The 16173-nt window shown below is 40.2% G+C and overlaps 2 protein-coding genes, 1 long non-coding RNA gene and 1 pseudogene across 3 annotated transcripts; 2 read left to right on the forward strand and 2 right to left on the reverse strand.

The window, feature by feature from the left end:
- Positions 1 to 3208: 3208 nt before the first annotated feature.
- LOC121770929 lies at positions 3209 to 4516 on the forward strand. The gene is made up of 2 exons (XR_006043889.1): positions 3209 to 3787; positions 3948 to 4516. It is a non-coding gene; the product is annotated as an uncharacterized LOC121770929 (long non-coding RNA).
- A 729-nt stretch (positions 4517 to 5245) lies between these two features.
- Positions 5246 to 7392, reverse strand: LOC121761274. The gene is made up of 4 exons (XM_042156921.1): positions 6632 to 7392; positions 6006 to 6160; positions 5652 to 5945; positions 5246 to 5579 (listed from the first exon to the last, which is right to left on the reverse strand). Exons 1-3 carry the CDS (start codon positions 7233 to 7235, stop codon positions 5691 to 5693), a joined length of 1014 nt encoding a protein of 337 aa, XP_042012855.1. The 5' UTR covers positions 7236 to 7392; the 3' UTR covers positions 5246 to 5579; positions 5652 to 5690.
- A 2718-nt stretch (positions 7393 to 10110) lies between these two features.
- LOC121788626 lies at positions 10111 to 11504 on the forward strand (annotated as a pseudogene).
- A 41-nt stretch (positions 11505 to 11545) lies between these two features.
- On the reverse strand, positions 11546 to 14847 carry LOC121788637 (vesicle-associated membrane protein 727-like). The gene is made up of 6 exons (XM_042187273.1): positions 14694 to 14847; positions 14047 to 14280; positions 13762 to 13963; positions 13527 to 13647; positions 11946 to 12008; positions 11546 to 11861 (listed from the first exon to the last, which is right to left on the reverse strand). The coding sequence occupies exons 2-6, from the start codon at positions 14234 to 14236 to the stop codon at positions 11733 to 11735; spliced, it is 705 nt and encodes a 234-aa protein (XP_042043207.1). The 5' UTR covers positions 14237 to 14280; positions 14694 to 14847; the 3' UTR covers positions 11546 to 11732.
- Between the last annotated feature and the right edge of the window lie 1326 nt (positions 14848 to 16173).

The following is a 16173-nucleotide window of genomic DNA, read 5'->3' on the forward strand; positions in this document are numbered from 1 at the left end:
CTCTATAATTCAATACACTATAATTCAAGTAGTGTTTCCCTATAATTCAATACACTCTCTTCCAATTTAAATGCTCAAGTCCAATATTAAGTATTGATATTTTAAAAATCAAAAGGTTAACTTTAAGTAGTGTTTATTAATTTTTGTAAATAAAATATATTCATTATAAGTTGTAATTTTTAGTCTTATTCAAATTTATTATCAATGAAATTGTAATTTTCACCTTATTCTTATTGTTTGAAATTTGTTTAAGCACATTTTATACATAATAAAGACTAAAAAGACAATAACAAAATACTCCATACTTAAAGTTGGATTTGATTTTTAAAATACCAATACTTGGATGAGAGTATATTGGATTTTATTTAATTTAGAAGATAGTATATTGAATTATTCACTTTTATAGTTACACATTTTGGATGTGTTACTATTTATTTCAATGTGGGATAAAAGTCTTTATTTATAAGTATATATTATAGATCGTCCATCATTCTTCGTCTATATTAATACTCTATCTTTTATTATTATAATTTAACAACAAATATTATTACATAAACTATTATTCATTAGTTCTTTATCATTAATGATTTGCTTAGGTTTATAAATTTATGTATATGTTAACTAATAAATAATATTATACACATTGAAAGAATAATTCTTATACAAATTGTATAAACCTAACAATAATTATTATACAAATAAATATTTTCTATATACAAATCATATTTCTCAATAATTCTTTATTTTTATCAATCAAAAATATATTTGAATAGTAATTTTGTTTATATATATTATACAAAACATGAAAAAAAGTAGAAGATAAAAGAAAGTTTTGTATCCCACATTGGAAAAAGATGAATGAATGCTCTAAACATTTGTTATAAAAGAAAATACTTCAACATATTTTGTCTCACATCGAAAGTGAAATATAAAACATTCAAGGATGTCTCTATAAAAGAGAAACAACTAAGAATGATTTTGTCCCACGTCGAAAGTGAAACCTAAAACATTCAAGGATATCTCTATAAAAGAGAAACAACCAAGAATGGTTTCATAAATTCACATGCCCATCAAATATCTATGGGCTATTATGAATTTCTTATATTCATTTATTTGTAAAATTTGTTTTTAAGTATAAATATCAATTTTTATAAATTAAAAGTATATTTTTAAAAATTTTCGGTTGAACCGTCGGTTCATGCCAAAAACCGGTGGTTTTTTGAACCGGAACCGGAACCGCTGGGACCCTTGGTGGGCCGGTTCCGGTTCATGCATATGATGAACCGGAACCGTTGTGCATGCCTAAGTATAAGAGCATTTGCAACGGTGGACGGACGACGTCCGTCCGTCCGTGCCAGCGGCACGGAAGATGTCGTCCGCCGCTGGCACGGCGCTGCTCGATGCATCGAGCACGTCCGTGCCAGCGAACATGTGACGTGGCCGGACGTGATTGGGCAACGGAATAGCCGTTGCATTTAAATTTTTTTAAAAAAATCAGGTTTTAATTAAAAAACCGATTAAAATAAAAAAAAATTCCACATCCCAAAAAAAATATATCCGTTTCTACCCACTTTTAATTTTTTTTAAACTTTTTTCCCCCAAAAATACACATTTTCATCTATAAATACCCTCACTTTCACGCCAAAAAATTCACACCACACTACACAATTCTCATCTACATTCTCATCTATATTCTCTCATCTCCATTCTCAACTTTCTTCCACTCATAAAACATAACAATGTCCGGCCAAGGCGATCACCCTCCGAGCTCCCACTATTGGAACCCCGGTTGGTTCGGTTCACAACCGTTTCCTAGTCCGGAAACGGAATATTCGACCCCTCCTCAAACCCATCGGGCGTTCCAGGTGGCTATCGGCCTTACCCTATCATCGACCAAGATGCCCCCGAAGGGCTATACGGGTGGACACCCGAACCTAGAGCGAGGTCGACCGCCCCATCCCAAACTCCGACTCCTCCTACTCGCGGTGTCCGCACACCGTACACTCCGGCGGATATGGAGCAATTGTTCAAGGCGTTCTTGTCAATCTCCGAAGATCCGGAGGTTGGCACGAACCAATCCGGCGATCACTTTTGGTGGCGCATTAGTCGCCGGTACAATGAAAACCGGCCGGAGGGAACAATCGAGCGCAACGAGAGCATGGTGCGCAACGCCATCAACAGAGCCAATAAAGAATCCAAAAGTTCCAGGGGTATTACCTCCAGGAAGAGCGGTCGGCGGGGAGCGGTCGGAGCGAGGTCAACATCATCAGTTCCGCCATGTCGACCTATCAATCCATGAACTACAAGACGTTCAATTACCTCAACATTTGGCAGGAGACGCAGTCGCATCCGAAGTATAGGGGAGGCGTAACATCCTCCTCTAGCGGCTCCTTCAAACGGTCAAGGTCGGTATCCCTATCCGACGCCGGCTCCGAAGACGTGGTTAGCCAACTCACCGGAGCTAACTTGGGTAGCTCCGACGCCGGCCCAAGCGGTTCCCAACCCCGACCGCAAGGAAGGAAGAAGGCGGCGGCCAACCGCCGTCGCGCACCGACTCCATCCGGCGATGCTCCCGAACCCGTTCCCGTTCCCGTTCCCTATGTGCCACCTCCACCCACCAACTCGTTGTGGGTGATTTTGGCCCAACTCAATATGGCCGATAGGTCAACTATGACCCCCTCGCAACTTCGATCGCACGAGGCCATGATATTGGGCCTCCAAAAATAATTGGGGGTAGTGCCGCTGGATGAATAGTCTTCCACGGGGATATTTTTAGCTTTAATTATGTAATTTTTAATTTTTAATATTTTAATTATGTAATTTTTAATTTTTAGGATTTTAATTATGTAATTTTTATTTTTTAGGATTTTAATTATGTCTTTTTATTTTATTTGTAATTTATAATATTATTTTGGTTTTTTAATGAATTTTAATATTATGGAAATGTTTTTATTTAAATTGAATAATAGAATGGTGGGACCCTTGTGATCGTCTTTGCGGAAGAGCACAACTGTGGGTGTTGTTCTCTTGCCTAAGAGCAGGCAGAAATAGTGGCGTCGGGCCCATAACCGTGCTCGTTAAATAATAAATGGAAGAAAAGATTTAACGAGCACGGTTGTGGGTGCTCTAACAGAAGATTCTATGGGCTGTAGGCCAGGTACCAAAAAAGATATAAGCAAACCGGTTAAATAATAAATGGATGAAAAGACTTAAAACGTGATATAGCTATATTTCAATTATAAAACCTAGTTTTTAGCATAATTTAATGAAAAGATGATCTCCTGATATTCTTTAAAGATATTACTACCTATCTTTGATAACCCTCAGTTTTGACAATACAAGTAACATTTGAGTCTCAAAACAAGATTCGGAATGACTTATTAAATTTGGAGCCTGAAAAAATCTTTCGTAAATTATTTATTTACTCAGGGCTAGCTAGCGCTGTTACTAAATAGAAATATAGGCTTCTCAAAAGGTTTACACAAATTTAATGAAATTGTTTATTGATCTAAATTCCCGAGTTAGTAAATCTAAATCATAAATCCTGTAGAGTAATAGTAATAAAGTTTTTTGCAACCGATAAGATCACTTTGAAAATGATTAAATACAAGAAATATAAGCTTTTATCTCACTCCACTTTAGTAAAGTTGGCAGAAGAAGAAGAATGGAATCAGAATAGGAAGAGAGGGACAATATATATGAATAAGAATCACAAGTGGAATACAAAATCACAAGCTGTATTTTCTTTCTAGTTTGCATATGAATCATTTCAAAAGAAGCAAAAATGGTAAGCAAACAACTGCTACTTGTGCTCATGGCTCTCTTTTTCCTTCAACTATCTGCAACTTCTCTAGGTAGTATATATTTTGAGCTCCCATTTAAAACCTTGAATTTCTTACTTATAAAAAAATGAAATCATGTTTTTTTAATCAAGAATTTCTGTGCAGCAAGAGTAGAAAAGATGAAGGAAGAGGAAGAGCAGTTAACAAATTTAGCCACGGCAGTGTTGGCGGAGGCGGCAATCCTGGGGCTTCCGGCGGGAGAGGGGCAAGAAATGGAGGATCACACGTGCCCAGTGGTGGTGGTGTGACGCCGCTGTATGCAGCAGCCGGTGGAGGTAATAACAACCACCACCCTCACCGCGGCGGAGGAAACCGAGACACAAGGGGAGCAGGGCCGGAGACATTGGCCATAATTACATTTGCATGCTTTCTAATTCTACTCTGTATTAGTTAACCACTACTACTATTTTTTTTTAAAATTTTGAGATGCTTAAAAACAAGAAAAATGTCTGTATGTGTGCGTCTTTTTATGCTAGTGTGTTCATTCAAATGTACAAAATAATGGTTTATGTAACGTAAATTGGCTATTTTATGAGTAGGGTCCTGGTCCTAGTCCTAGTGAATTTTATATTTGGTATTATTTGAGTAATTTTTATTGGGTGTATTGTGATATGATATGATGTAAGTGTTGAATAATTTGAGAAAATGGGCATGATACCTAACATGCTTTGGTGGATTGTGGGCCTAAAAACACCTACTAGGAGTATTTCTTTCTGGTTTTCAACCCACCAAAATACTGTTAGTAGCGACATGTAGTAATTTGTTTTGGGTTTTGAACCGATCAATTTCATTATATTTAAGGTACAATTTTGGTAATATTATTCAATTTCCGTTTTCATAAATAATCATATGGTCTATTTCCAAATTCCAATACACTCTTGTAACATGGTTTATTGCGATCATATATAAATCAACTTTTGGTATGTTTGGTTTGAGAATTGATGTAATCTGCTGATTTGGAGAGTTAGAAGAATAGAATAGTTTTGAGTCGCACTTAAGTTACATATGCCCGCTTGATTAATTAGTAGATAAAAGTAGAATCTACCTTGCAATAATAAAATATTGGAAATCAACTTACATCCAACGAACTCGGTTGCAATTGTTGTTTTTGCCATTATTATTAGGAACCACAATAGAAGCCCAATGGATTTCCAAAGGCACACCAATTGACTAGTAGTAGTACAGTACTCATAAATAGGATTAATTAAATTCAACGACTCAGACATCCTTGCAATTCAGACAGGCCTAACAAAAGTGAAAACACTACCTCATTTCCAATAGATTATATTCATTGCAATGTGTCATGTATCTTATCTGGAGTAATATCAAATTTTATAAATAAAGAAAAGCACCGCAATTGATAGAACCATTATATTACATGTAAATTGAATGGAAAAGGCAGATAACATCTAATAGGCTGTTACTTTACCAAATGGATAACATTCCCACACATGCACCCTGTTAGACATACTTGCTTCAAGACAAATGTAAAGAATAAGGCCCAAACTTAAACTGAAACATCAAAAGAGTAGTGTGTGTGGAATCTGATGCTTAGCCTGCCTCTATAATGAAATTACAGTACATATCTACACTAGGTATCAAACGAAGATTAGCAGCTCTAATTCAAGAAAAATTGTGAATCGCCATAACTTTCTAGAACAACAGTTTTGGAGAGTATTTAGGGGATATACAAACAGGTTTTGGTGGCAGATCCAAATCATGCTTTTCATTATTATCCTGCGTTAAGCAAATCAGAATCACTAATAACACAATCTCAACTCTGTGATGTTGAGAAATAGTATACAGTACCTTTTTGTAAGAATTGGGACAATAGCATTAGCAACTCCACTAATCAACCATCATGTGCAGCATAAGCGATACTCGAGCATTGTCGCAGTATCTCTTGATCAAGCCAAAGTAGTGCATGCCATCTTGAGGGCACAGCCCTTCCATAAAGAAACGGAACAGGTGAGAGTGCGTCTCACGCATTGCATCCAGGGATTGTTGCAGCACTTTCTCTTGCTGCAGCTTATTCAGCTCCGTGGCCTCCATCAGTGGCAGCAGCTCTCGTTCCTCCTCTTCAAAGTGCTGCTTGCAGTTTTCCTGGTGAAGATAATTCTCATAAATCGCGCAGGTTTAGTTTTCACACAACGAGAATCCTACCTTTAATTTGTTGAGGCGGGACAAAAGGCGAGTGAGGGCCTCTTGGTAGTCGGGGCTTCCGACATTCATAACTCCTACTATCTTAATCTCCTCTTTTACACCATTCATTACAGGCAGGTCCCTTGCGTGATCCTCATTGGCAGATTTGCACAGCCCTAAATCATACAGTAACTAACTAGCATGTAAATTATTTCCAAATCAACCATCACAGTTGAGTGAATCTGAGTTTGTAGCGAAGCAATCATTAGAAATTCTTCCATTAAAGATCTCACAAGCTTGCTAACAAACACTCTTACCATTTCCGAGTTTTCCCTCATTTCCACCCCCTAACCTAACAATCAACCAACTTCTTTCACACCTCAGTATAACCATTCTAATCAAGAAAAATATCAAATTTAGCAATTTTCAGTTCAATGTTCGCAAAATCAGTACTATTTGCAGGTTTCATTGATCTCCATGAACAACATCATGCCCTAATTACTCCCAATTCCTGATTCAGTAACCAATTTAAAACTTCTTTCAACGATAAAAATCGTTGTACATACGCAACAGAGGTCAAATTGAAGAAAACACTATCCAGAATTAAGAGAAAGAGGCAATAAATATGAAAGAGAAAATGGAATTACCTCGATCGGCGGATTCAAGGATCTGAAACATGACAATCTCCTCCATCTGCGCGTGCTCGAGCAAGAGCTGGTGCAGGTGCGAGTAGCTCTTGGCAAACTTCTTCACCTCCATCCTAGGGCTTCCCATCGACGGATCCCCACTCGCGTTCCCCCCACGCGCCCCCATGTCCCCCGCCCACTTCACCATCCTCTCCAGATGCCAGCTCATGCTCCTGTGCTGCAGCATCACCACCCACACCACCGCCGGCGTCTTCGCCCCGCACCACCCCCACACATTGCTCGTCACCGCCACCGGGGAGTCCGGGAACTTCGCGTCCAGGTACCGGAGAATCTCCTCCACCGAGCCCGTCACGACGTCGGATTTGTACATAATCGTAGGGTTCTGTTGGGCGTCGGAGGGCACGAATTGGAGCCTCACCGGCTTGTACGAGAGGGCTAGTCGTATGTGGGAGGTCGCGAAGCTGTCCGGGTGTCCGTACAGCTTGATCAGCGGCGCCGGCTTTATCAGCTCCGGCTTCGGAGATATCACCGGCGCTGGTTTTATCAGCTCCGACGGCGCGATCTCCGCCGGCGATTTCTTCCTGGTCCCCAAACAATTCCCCATTTTTCCCCCCAAGATGAGAAAATGAGCCGAATGAACTATGCTGCCAGTAATTGATTAATAAAGCTGGATTTTGTTGCAAGAGTAAATGGTGGTTTTGGTAGGGGAGTAAATATAGCGAAGTGATTGTATGGATAGTGTATGTATAGGTGCATGTGGATATTGCTTGATTAACAGGAAATGATAAAGGAGTTTAATTGGTGTTTTTGTGTGTGATTTAGGCAATTACCAATGGAGCGCCCTTTGGCTCGTCACGTCATCAGTTTTATCCTCCTACCCCACCTGCAATGGGCTGCCCTATGTCGCCCTATATGTTTTACTATTGTTTTGTTAATTAATTTAAATGTTTTCAAATATGTAATGCAAACTAATTAAAAACACAACGATTAACTAAAAACCGGAGAAGATTGCATTAATTAAACAAAAGTTACACGATTCAAATTGGTTAATCTACGCAATTCCCAACTTCCGACGCAGCTCATCGATCAACCGCCGGAGATATTCGGCTTCGGCGGGGTCCGTACACTTCTTGAGGGCCTTGTGCGTTTGCAACAACGTCTTCGCCATCGAGGCTGTTGCCAACTGCTCATACGCGGCAGCCGTCGGGTTCGGGGTCGGGAGCAGGACCGAGATCGGCAATGGGGCGGCGGCGGTCGAGGATGATGTCGCCGCCGCCTTCCCCTTGGCCTTCGCAGCCTTGACGCCTATGGGACACAGGGAGGACATCGGTGTGCCGGAACTCTCAATGTCCTCGTGCGTCCGGTTGAGATCCATCGGACGAGTTCCGCTTTCGCTGCTCGTGTAACCACCAGCTTCGGTGGTCTTCGTCCTCTTTGTCACCCCGGTGTACAGAATCCCGCCTTGGAACTTCTGCTTGTCCCTCAAGAGCGCCCAGATGGCCTCGTGCTTGAACTCGCCGTACAGGGACTGGTACGACATCAGCGCTTTGGAGCGCACGTCGCTCAAGCTATCGCCGCTCCCCTGCTCCCTCGCGCACTTCTCTTACTCCGACGAGAACAGGTTGATTTGCTTCTTCACCTGGTCCCAGTGCTTGCGGAGCTGGTCCCGTTGGTGCTTGTACGCGCTCGGCGGCTTCGCCGCATTGTAGCGCTAGACGATGCGCTCCCAGTACGCCACTTGCCTCTGGTTATTCGCGAATATCGGGTCCTCCGATATGTCCCCCCAACACCTCGCCAATATGAGGGTTTCATCCGGCTGGTAGTTCGTACGATCGGGGGCGTACTCTTCACAATTTCCCGGAGGTGGCAACTTCTACGCGCGGTGCCGGGTCCGCTTCTTTTTAGCCCTCGAAGGGCCGGCGGCGACAGCGGCAGCGGCGGGTCGGTTTGGAAACGGCTCCATGCCATCCAAACCGTACGATTCCGTGCTGAATTCGGGATCGTACTGCTTGTTGGCGTCGAACGGTCGATATTCGCCTGGTTCTCTACCCGGCCAACGCGCCTCCCCAAACATCGGACTCTTGGGACTTGAATCCATTTCGTAGTAATAACAAAAATGTGAGTTTCGAGAGTGAAATCGTGAAATGAAACGTTACAAATGAAAGTGGGGTAGGGGGACGATGGTGCGGACGATAGGCCATCGTCCGCGATGTAGGGCGCGCCCTATGCATCAGCCGTGGACGTAGGGCGCGGATGATGGCGGCCACCCACAATGTGGGCATCGTCCGCGCCCGAGGACGATGGACGCCCCATCGCGGGTGGCCTTATTACTACTGCTTTGCTCACTTATAAATTTGAGTAATGGAATATGAGTGTCCGCACCCAAAGTTGGTCACGTGCTAGTCCACATCTCGGGTTAATTAAATTGTCATGATATGATATGGTTATCGGATTACACTATCACTTTAATTACAGAATATTGTTCAGTGAATTTGGATAAACATACAAAATTACTTGATAATGTGATACGATTAAGAATTCTGAAACTGAAAGCTAATTAATATATATATATATATGGTGTTTACTGGAATCGATATTTATTCTTTTAACAATAATTGTCGAATCACCATTTATTGAATAGCAGTAAATAATTGCAATGAGTAGTACAAAAATAATTAATAATATGCTGCTTAGTATGATCAATACAATATGTTCTTCAAATCCATGTATAAAATCAAAATTAGTGATAAATCGAAATTTGTAGAATTCATATTCGTGTTGCCTCATCACAAACAGTTGGAAAATTTATTTCAAAGTCATTCAAATACGGAGTACAATAGTAAAACTAAATACCGTGAGCAGGAACGGAGCAGGAGCAGGAGCGGGAGCAGGATTTCTATTTAAGTGAGGCAAAGATATTTATAAAGACATTTTAAGGAGTTGAGAAGCATTTATAAAAGTTTTTTTTAAAAAAAATTATAAAATAAAGATAGAATAGCATAAATGATGGAATAGTATTTTTTTATAGGTGGGGCATGCATTTACCATTTTACCCCTTGTGGAATATATACAGGTCCGTCCCTGGTCGGAAGACTCGAGTCGAAGCCCATTTAGAGCTGCAAGTCTAAAGAAAATTACTAACGCCTCATAAATTCATAATCCAAACCTATCAATCCAATAAAGTTGACAAAATGAATAATAGAGATTAATCATACTTTATTTGCAAAATAATATGAATAATTAAATTTGATAAAAAACTAAACAATTAGCCGGTGAAAGTTGACAAAATTAAGTTGATTAATGTTCACTACCATTTAATTTATTTATTTGTTTGTACAGATCACAATTGTTCATAAGCACGGTCAATTTAATTTGAGTATACAGACAGTCAACACTCAACAGACTCCACACAAATATTGAAGCAGTAATTAACAGTCCTCCCAATTTCTTAATATGCAAATAATGCTAGAAATATAAGTTTACTCGGTTTTTACTTATTTAATTTAATTTCATATCTGGCCAATGCAACCGACTCTCGCCGGAATTCGCACTCAGACAGACGTACATTCTGAAAAAATGCATCGCCCTTTTGTACTCGTGCGCTACCTCCCTCCCCAAATTGAAGCAGCTCCACGGCGTTCCCCTTTCCGATCCCGACATGGGCAAACACCTCGTCTCGCCCTCGAGGTGTTCGATAAAATGCCGGTTAGAGATCTTGTGGCTTGGAATTCCATGATCAATATGTACGCTGCGAACGGCATGCCAAACGAGGCGTTGACGCTTTACGGAAGAATGGGATTGGACAATGTCAAACCAGATGGTTTCACTTTAGTTAGCTTGCTCTGATCTAGGTGCATTGGCCTTTGGCAGGAGGGCTCATGTTTATATGATGAAGGTGGGCTTAGATAAGAATCTGCACGCTGTAAACGCTCTCGTGGTTCACTATACCAAATGTGGCAACATCACGGAGGCGAAGCAGATCTTTGATGAGATGGAGGAAAGGAGCATTGTGTCATGGACTTCATTGATCGTAGGGATGGAAGCTCTTCAGGGAGATGGAGCAACGGAGATTGCCCTCGACTGAGATTACCTTCGTGGGCGTACTATATGCTTGCAGCCACTGCGGAATGGTGGATCAATGGTCTGCATATTTTGACAAGATGTTGAAAGATTATGGCATTGTGCCAAAATCGAACACTACGGATGCATGGTTGATCTCAACATGCCTATACAACCCAATGCTGTGATCTGGAGGACTTTGCTCGGGGTGTGCTCGTTGAGTGGGAAACATCTAGAGATAGCGGAGATTGCAAGAGATTAGCTAAGAAAGCTGGATCCCAAACACTGTGGAGACTATGTGCTTCTCTCTAATCTCTACGCAGCTGAAAAGAGATGGTCGGATGTTCACAACGTGAGGCGAGCAATGATGAAAGAGGGGATCAAGAAAGTTCCGGGGCACAGCCTAGTTGAGCTGGGAAACCGGGTGCATGAGTTTATGGGAGATGTATCTCAAGCTCAAACAGAGGCTATATACGCTATGCTCTCTGAGATGATGAGGCTGCTGAGGCTGGAGGGCTACACGCCTCGCACATCGAGCATGCTTGCTGACATAGAGGAGGAGGAGAAGGAGACTGCACTTACTTATCATAGTGAGAAGATTGCTATAGCGTTTGTGCTTATAAATACACCGCCGAGGACTCCGATTATGATCGTGAAGAACTTGAGGGTGTGTGGGGATTGCCACCTTGCGATAAAACTCTTGTCCAAGATTTTTGAGAGGGATATTGTTGCGAGGGATATTAGTCGGTTTCATCATTTCAGAGATGGAGCTTGTTCTTGTAAAGATTATTGGTAGTTTTAAATGTGGATAATGTTTGGGGACAGGTCTTCTGATTTGGATTTTTAAATGTCAGATTATTGGAAGGAGATGAAGTTTACATTTAACAAAAATAACAATGATCTCCACAGTAAAATACAACTGACCAAATGCCTGGGTGTGAGCAAGGCAAACAACAGCTACTAGACTAATAGTTTTTGTACATAAAGATGAAATAAAGCCAGAAAAAAACGAGACGTGTTTCAGTACCAAGGTTTCCAAATCTCAACGAAACATAAGCCAGAGAAGGCAGAGAAGAACAATTACAATTCCTGCAATCATTGCCTTCATGCGGATATTTTGCAGCCACATTTGCCGACGCAACTGCCTCCCTTGCCTTTGGAAGCTGTCAGCCTGAATAACATTTCTGTAAACATATCAACAGGAAACAGAAGTTCATGATTTTCTACATACAAAGGGAGTGGAGAGAGTTCTCACCTGGAACTGAAGGTTATCAGTCTTATCCACTAATAATTCAATTTTCTCACCACGATCCAAAACCTGAGTGAAAACATAAGATGCAAATGTTGGTGCTCCTTCAATTAGTTTTAAATCAGCGCACTCAAAACATTAGTGAACCTTTTTTTCTAAAGCGAAGGAGACTCTGACCAGCAATGAAAACAATACACTCCGAGATGTTAGGTACCAGGAAATGGTCGAATAAAAACTTTTATTAAACATTTTATTTTTCACTTGATGATATTATAGGTGCTCAATAGCAAGTTGAAAAGGCTGCATTGCCCATCTCCTTCAAAGTCCAATATTGCCCCATGTTTTCCCATATTGTCAGGCTACGATTATCTCCTGCTACCAGTAGGCTCTTTACTTGTCACGACATCATTTGGCATGAGACGAAAAGTCATGAAATTTTACATAGCAAGTAATGTATATAAATGGCTAGACGGCCAGATAGAGAGCAAGAGAGGTCAGGCTAGAAATTCACCTGGTAGCACTATTAACACATTTAAATTTACTTATGAAATGCACTCACCAAGCTGGAAATGCACTCAGAAGAATGTTAATGTTATATACATCAGGATATTGTAGGATGATAGACATAACAAAATTCTGCTACCAGGACTTTTAAATGGCAGACCTAACTTCAACAAAAAGATTCCCAACAAAATAATAAGCTTTTGGAAAGACGGTTACAGTGAGAATATTTCCATTAATGGACCTTAATCAATTGCATAAGGCAGCGACAGAGGAGTGACAAGGAGACAAAATGGTAAACTAAGTTCCACAAATTCTACGAGTACTCACATGCACGCGCAACCATGTACTTATCTACGCTTCTAATAATCAGGAAACAAGAACAGCGAAACCTGACTATTGCTCCTTGACTATAAGTAAAAAGCCTGTATCTATGTTTATTTAAATTGAAATAACTAAAGAATCATTCCTATTCTGACAAAGATTAAATGCCCAAGAACATGCAATTTTATCATGTGCAGTATGTCTATGCATAAGACCATGTCTTGTGTTTGTGAGAGAGGGAGAATAAACAAGGCAAGAAGAGCATCCTTTAGTAGGGCCAACTCAGCCAATCTAGGAATACTTATTCATTGTCTATGAGCAATAAGATATTATGACCATTGATGACTCAAAAAGTGTTTTATCAATTTTTGGATGAACATTTTACCTATTTGATTGCATCTGAAAGTGATCTTGGAAAGACAAGCTTTGTGTCCTTGGGCTTATAGCATGCTCTCTGTTTATTTAGGTGTGTTCCCATGTGTATCAGGGAGTGGGGGCGGGGGGATAAAAGCAATGTCTTATGGGCATATAAACAAATTTTGCAATTTGGATTTCATTGAATCATGAGAAGATACTGGTATAGCATGACTACAACTCCATTAACTAAAGCATCAACTAGCTGAAGGCTGAATCATACACATCTCAGTAACTTCCTCTAAACAGATTCAACCGAAAGTTGTACTATAGAAAACTAAGCATATTTACTGCTCAATGTATCAGAATTTAAAATTTTCCTCAAGAGAAGAACAGACTGAAATGTACCTTCTCGATGTTGTCCATCATTATTCCTTTGACCTCTGTTATTTGAGCCTTCAGTTTGGACAGCTTGTTCATTTCCTCTGGATGACTCATACAATACTGCATGTGCTCCTTGAGCTGTGGTCTGGTAGGGAAAACAAAAAGGAAACGAGTTCCAGAATTGTTTTAGGATAATACTCTAGAACATATATAAGTTTTCATATATGTCCCCAAAATACAACAAAAGGCATATACACACCCAAATTCTCGATCAAGATTGTAAGCGATACTAAACCGGTCTTCAAACAACAGGTCATCTTCATCTTCATCATCAGCTAAAGGGTGTGGATCATCACTCTTGATGCTAGCACCATAGCGCTGCTTGAAGTCATCCTTCACTCTCTCCAAAAATACGAAAGGTATGCTTCTTCCCATCGATTCATCTGCAACAACTAGAAACACTGCAAGCCAAAACAAAACATAGAAGAATGTAATTTGAGCAGTAAAGTGCACAAGCTAAGCATACAAATAAAAAAGCACATACCAAATCCACTATCGAGAAGGAAATTGAAAGTGTGACCGTCACACGAGTACGTGTACTTGCTGCTGTTAGAAGGAAGCTTTTGCAAACACTGAACGGCAATTGTGCTGAAGTTTCCAGAGTAAGGAGTGTGCTCCGCTAGCACGACTGTCCCTTTGGCAACGAAGCTATAAATCAAACCCTTCGGAACCATAATTCAATCTCTAATAGATCCACAGTAAAACTCCCGCTATTAGCCTAAAAATGTTGAACAGAAACAATCAGCACAAATCTAACTCCATAAAGCAAATCAGCTCTCGCATTGAAATGACAAATTCAACAATCAGCCATCAAAAGTAATGAACAAAGTTGAATTGAAAAATGTGCTGAGTGACGATTATCAAGCCATGCTACACCAGATCATGATTAACCGAACAAAGAAAAAAAATACCCAGCACACTAAGTCGAAATGTCGAATAAATACAATGCATGCGAAAAAAATTAGAGGACGCCTACCGCCAAATAGAGCAAACAGGCACTGAATTAGACAAAAATGAACAAAAAAAAACGCAAGCAAATTAGCTCATCTCGTCAGCGGATAGAATGGACCTATCGATGAGAATAAAAGTCAAAATAATCTTCAAAAGGATCAACGAGACTAGAATAGTAACCTCGAATTGGCGTAGTCACTACGAATTTCGATCGATCGCATAGAAGTGTTGCAGAAGTAGAATCTTAATGGAGGTTTGATTACGTTGGCGTGAAGCAAATTGAGAAAAGCTCGTGAGAAGAGTAGTAAATTAATTTCTCTTCTGCCCCCTACTTTTAGATCGGTACCTCTGCTTATTTTGTTTGTTTCTGAAATTCGCTCTCTCCCCTCACTGGCGTCGGTTTACTTCGTCAATTACGTTTTTGCCCTCCTCTTTTAAACTTTGATATTCGACTTAATCGTTCTCTCAATTTTTATCGAGCAATACAATCAAAAGCATGCTAGTCTTAGTACAATTCAATTAATAACCTTCTTGGAGATTTAATTATTAGCCCAAGTTAGTTTCGAACTTTATACTGTATAAATTGATGTAACCTTCGAAACTTTGTTTTAAAAAGTTGGTAATTAAATTGAAAATAACATATCCCCTAAAACAATCAATGACTCAATGAGGCACCCAAAATATTGCTTTGTAGAGCAATTGGAAATGATGGCCGATCGCCACAGCCAATCGATCAGCCACCACATCGCCGCCGATCAGCTTCCATTACGGAGGGAGGGCCGATCGGCCTTCTCCAACGCCTCCGCCCTTCTCCAACGCCTTCGCCCTTCCGCCGATCAATGGGCTCAGCCGATGCCCCCATCTGCTCCGCATCGACCCTCGATACGCCTCCATTGCGGAGGCTCGGGCCGATGGCGGAGCCGATTTTCATTTTTTTTATTTTCTTCTCCTATTATAAATACATCAATCTCCTCTCCTTCATTTCACACTCACATCCTTCTATATTTCACATTTTTTCTCACTAGAAATGTTTACTTTCACCCCAATTCAGATTACGATTCCGACGTCAGCGAGAGCAACCGAATTTATTATGTAATTTTATTTATATTATTTAGACATTTATGCTTTATTTAGTTTTTAAAATGAAATGCTTATGTTTTTTGTCGTATATTTTATGTTGTCTTTAATTATTATTACATCAACAAAAATTAAAAGAGTGAAATAAAATAGTGATGCTGTGGAAATGAGATAGACTCTGTGATAGGCTCTCATTGCAGGGAGATAGGCTTTGGGATGGGTCTGTTGACGTGACATGAAAAAATGGAGATATGCTCTGAGATGGGCTCCGGAGATAGGTTATTATTGTGAATGCCCTAATACCTGTATAATTTGGGTAGGAACATGACAATATTTTTAGTTCAAAAAGTAATTGTGAAATGTGACAATTTTAGACTCGTAAATTGGTAAATTTTAATTTCAAAAACAAATCTATTTGGAAGACTAAGAGCATCCACTATAGGCGGATGCTTTCAATCGCCCCGCCCCCTTTTTTTGTCCACAGCCCCACTTTTTTGTCTATAGCCCCAATTTTTTCCTCCACTGCCTCACTATAGGCGGACACTTCCAATAGCCCCAAAATTTTATAACCAATTTTTATTTT

This window comes from Salvia splendens, chromosome 2, assembly GCF_004379255.2.
Source record: "Salvia splendens isolate huo1 chromosome 2, SspV2, whole genome shotgun sequence".
NCBI lineage: Eukaryota > Viridiplantae > Streptophyta > Magnoliopsida > Lamiales > Lamiaceae > Salvia > Salvia splendens.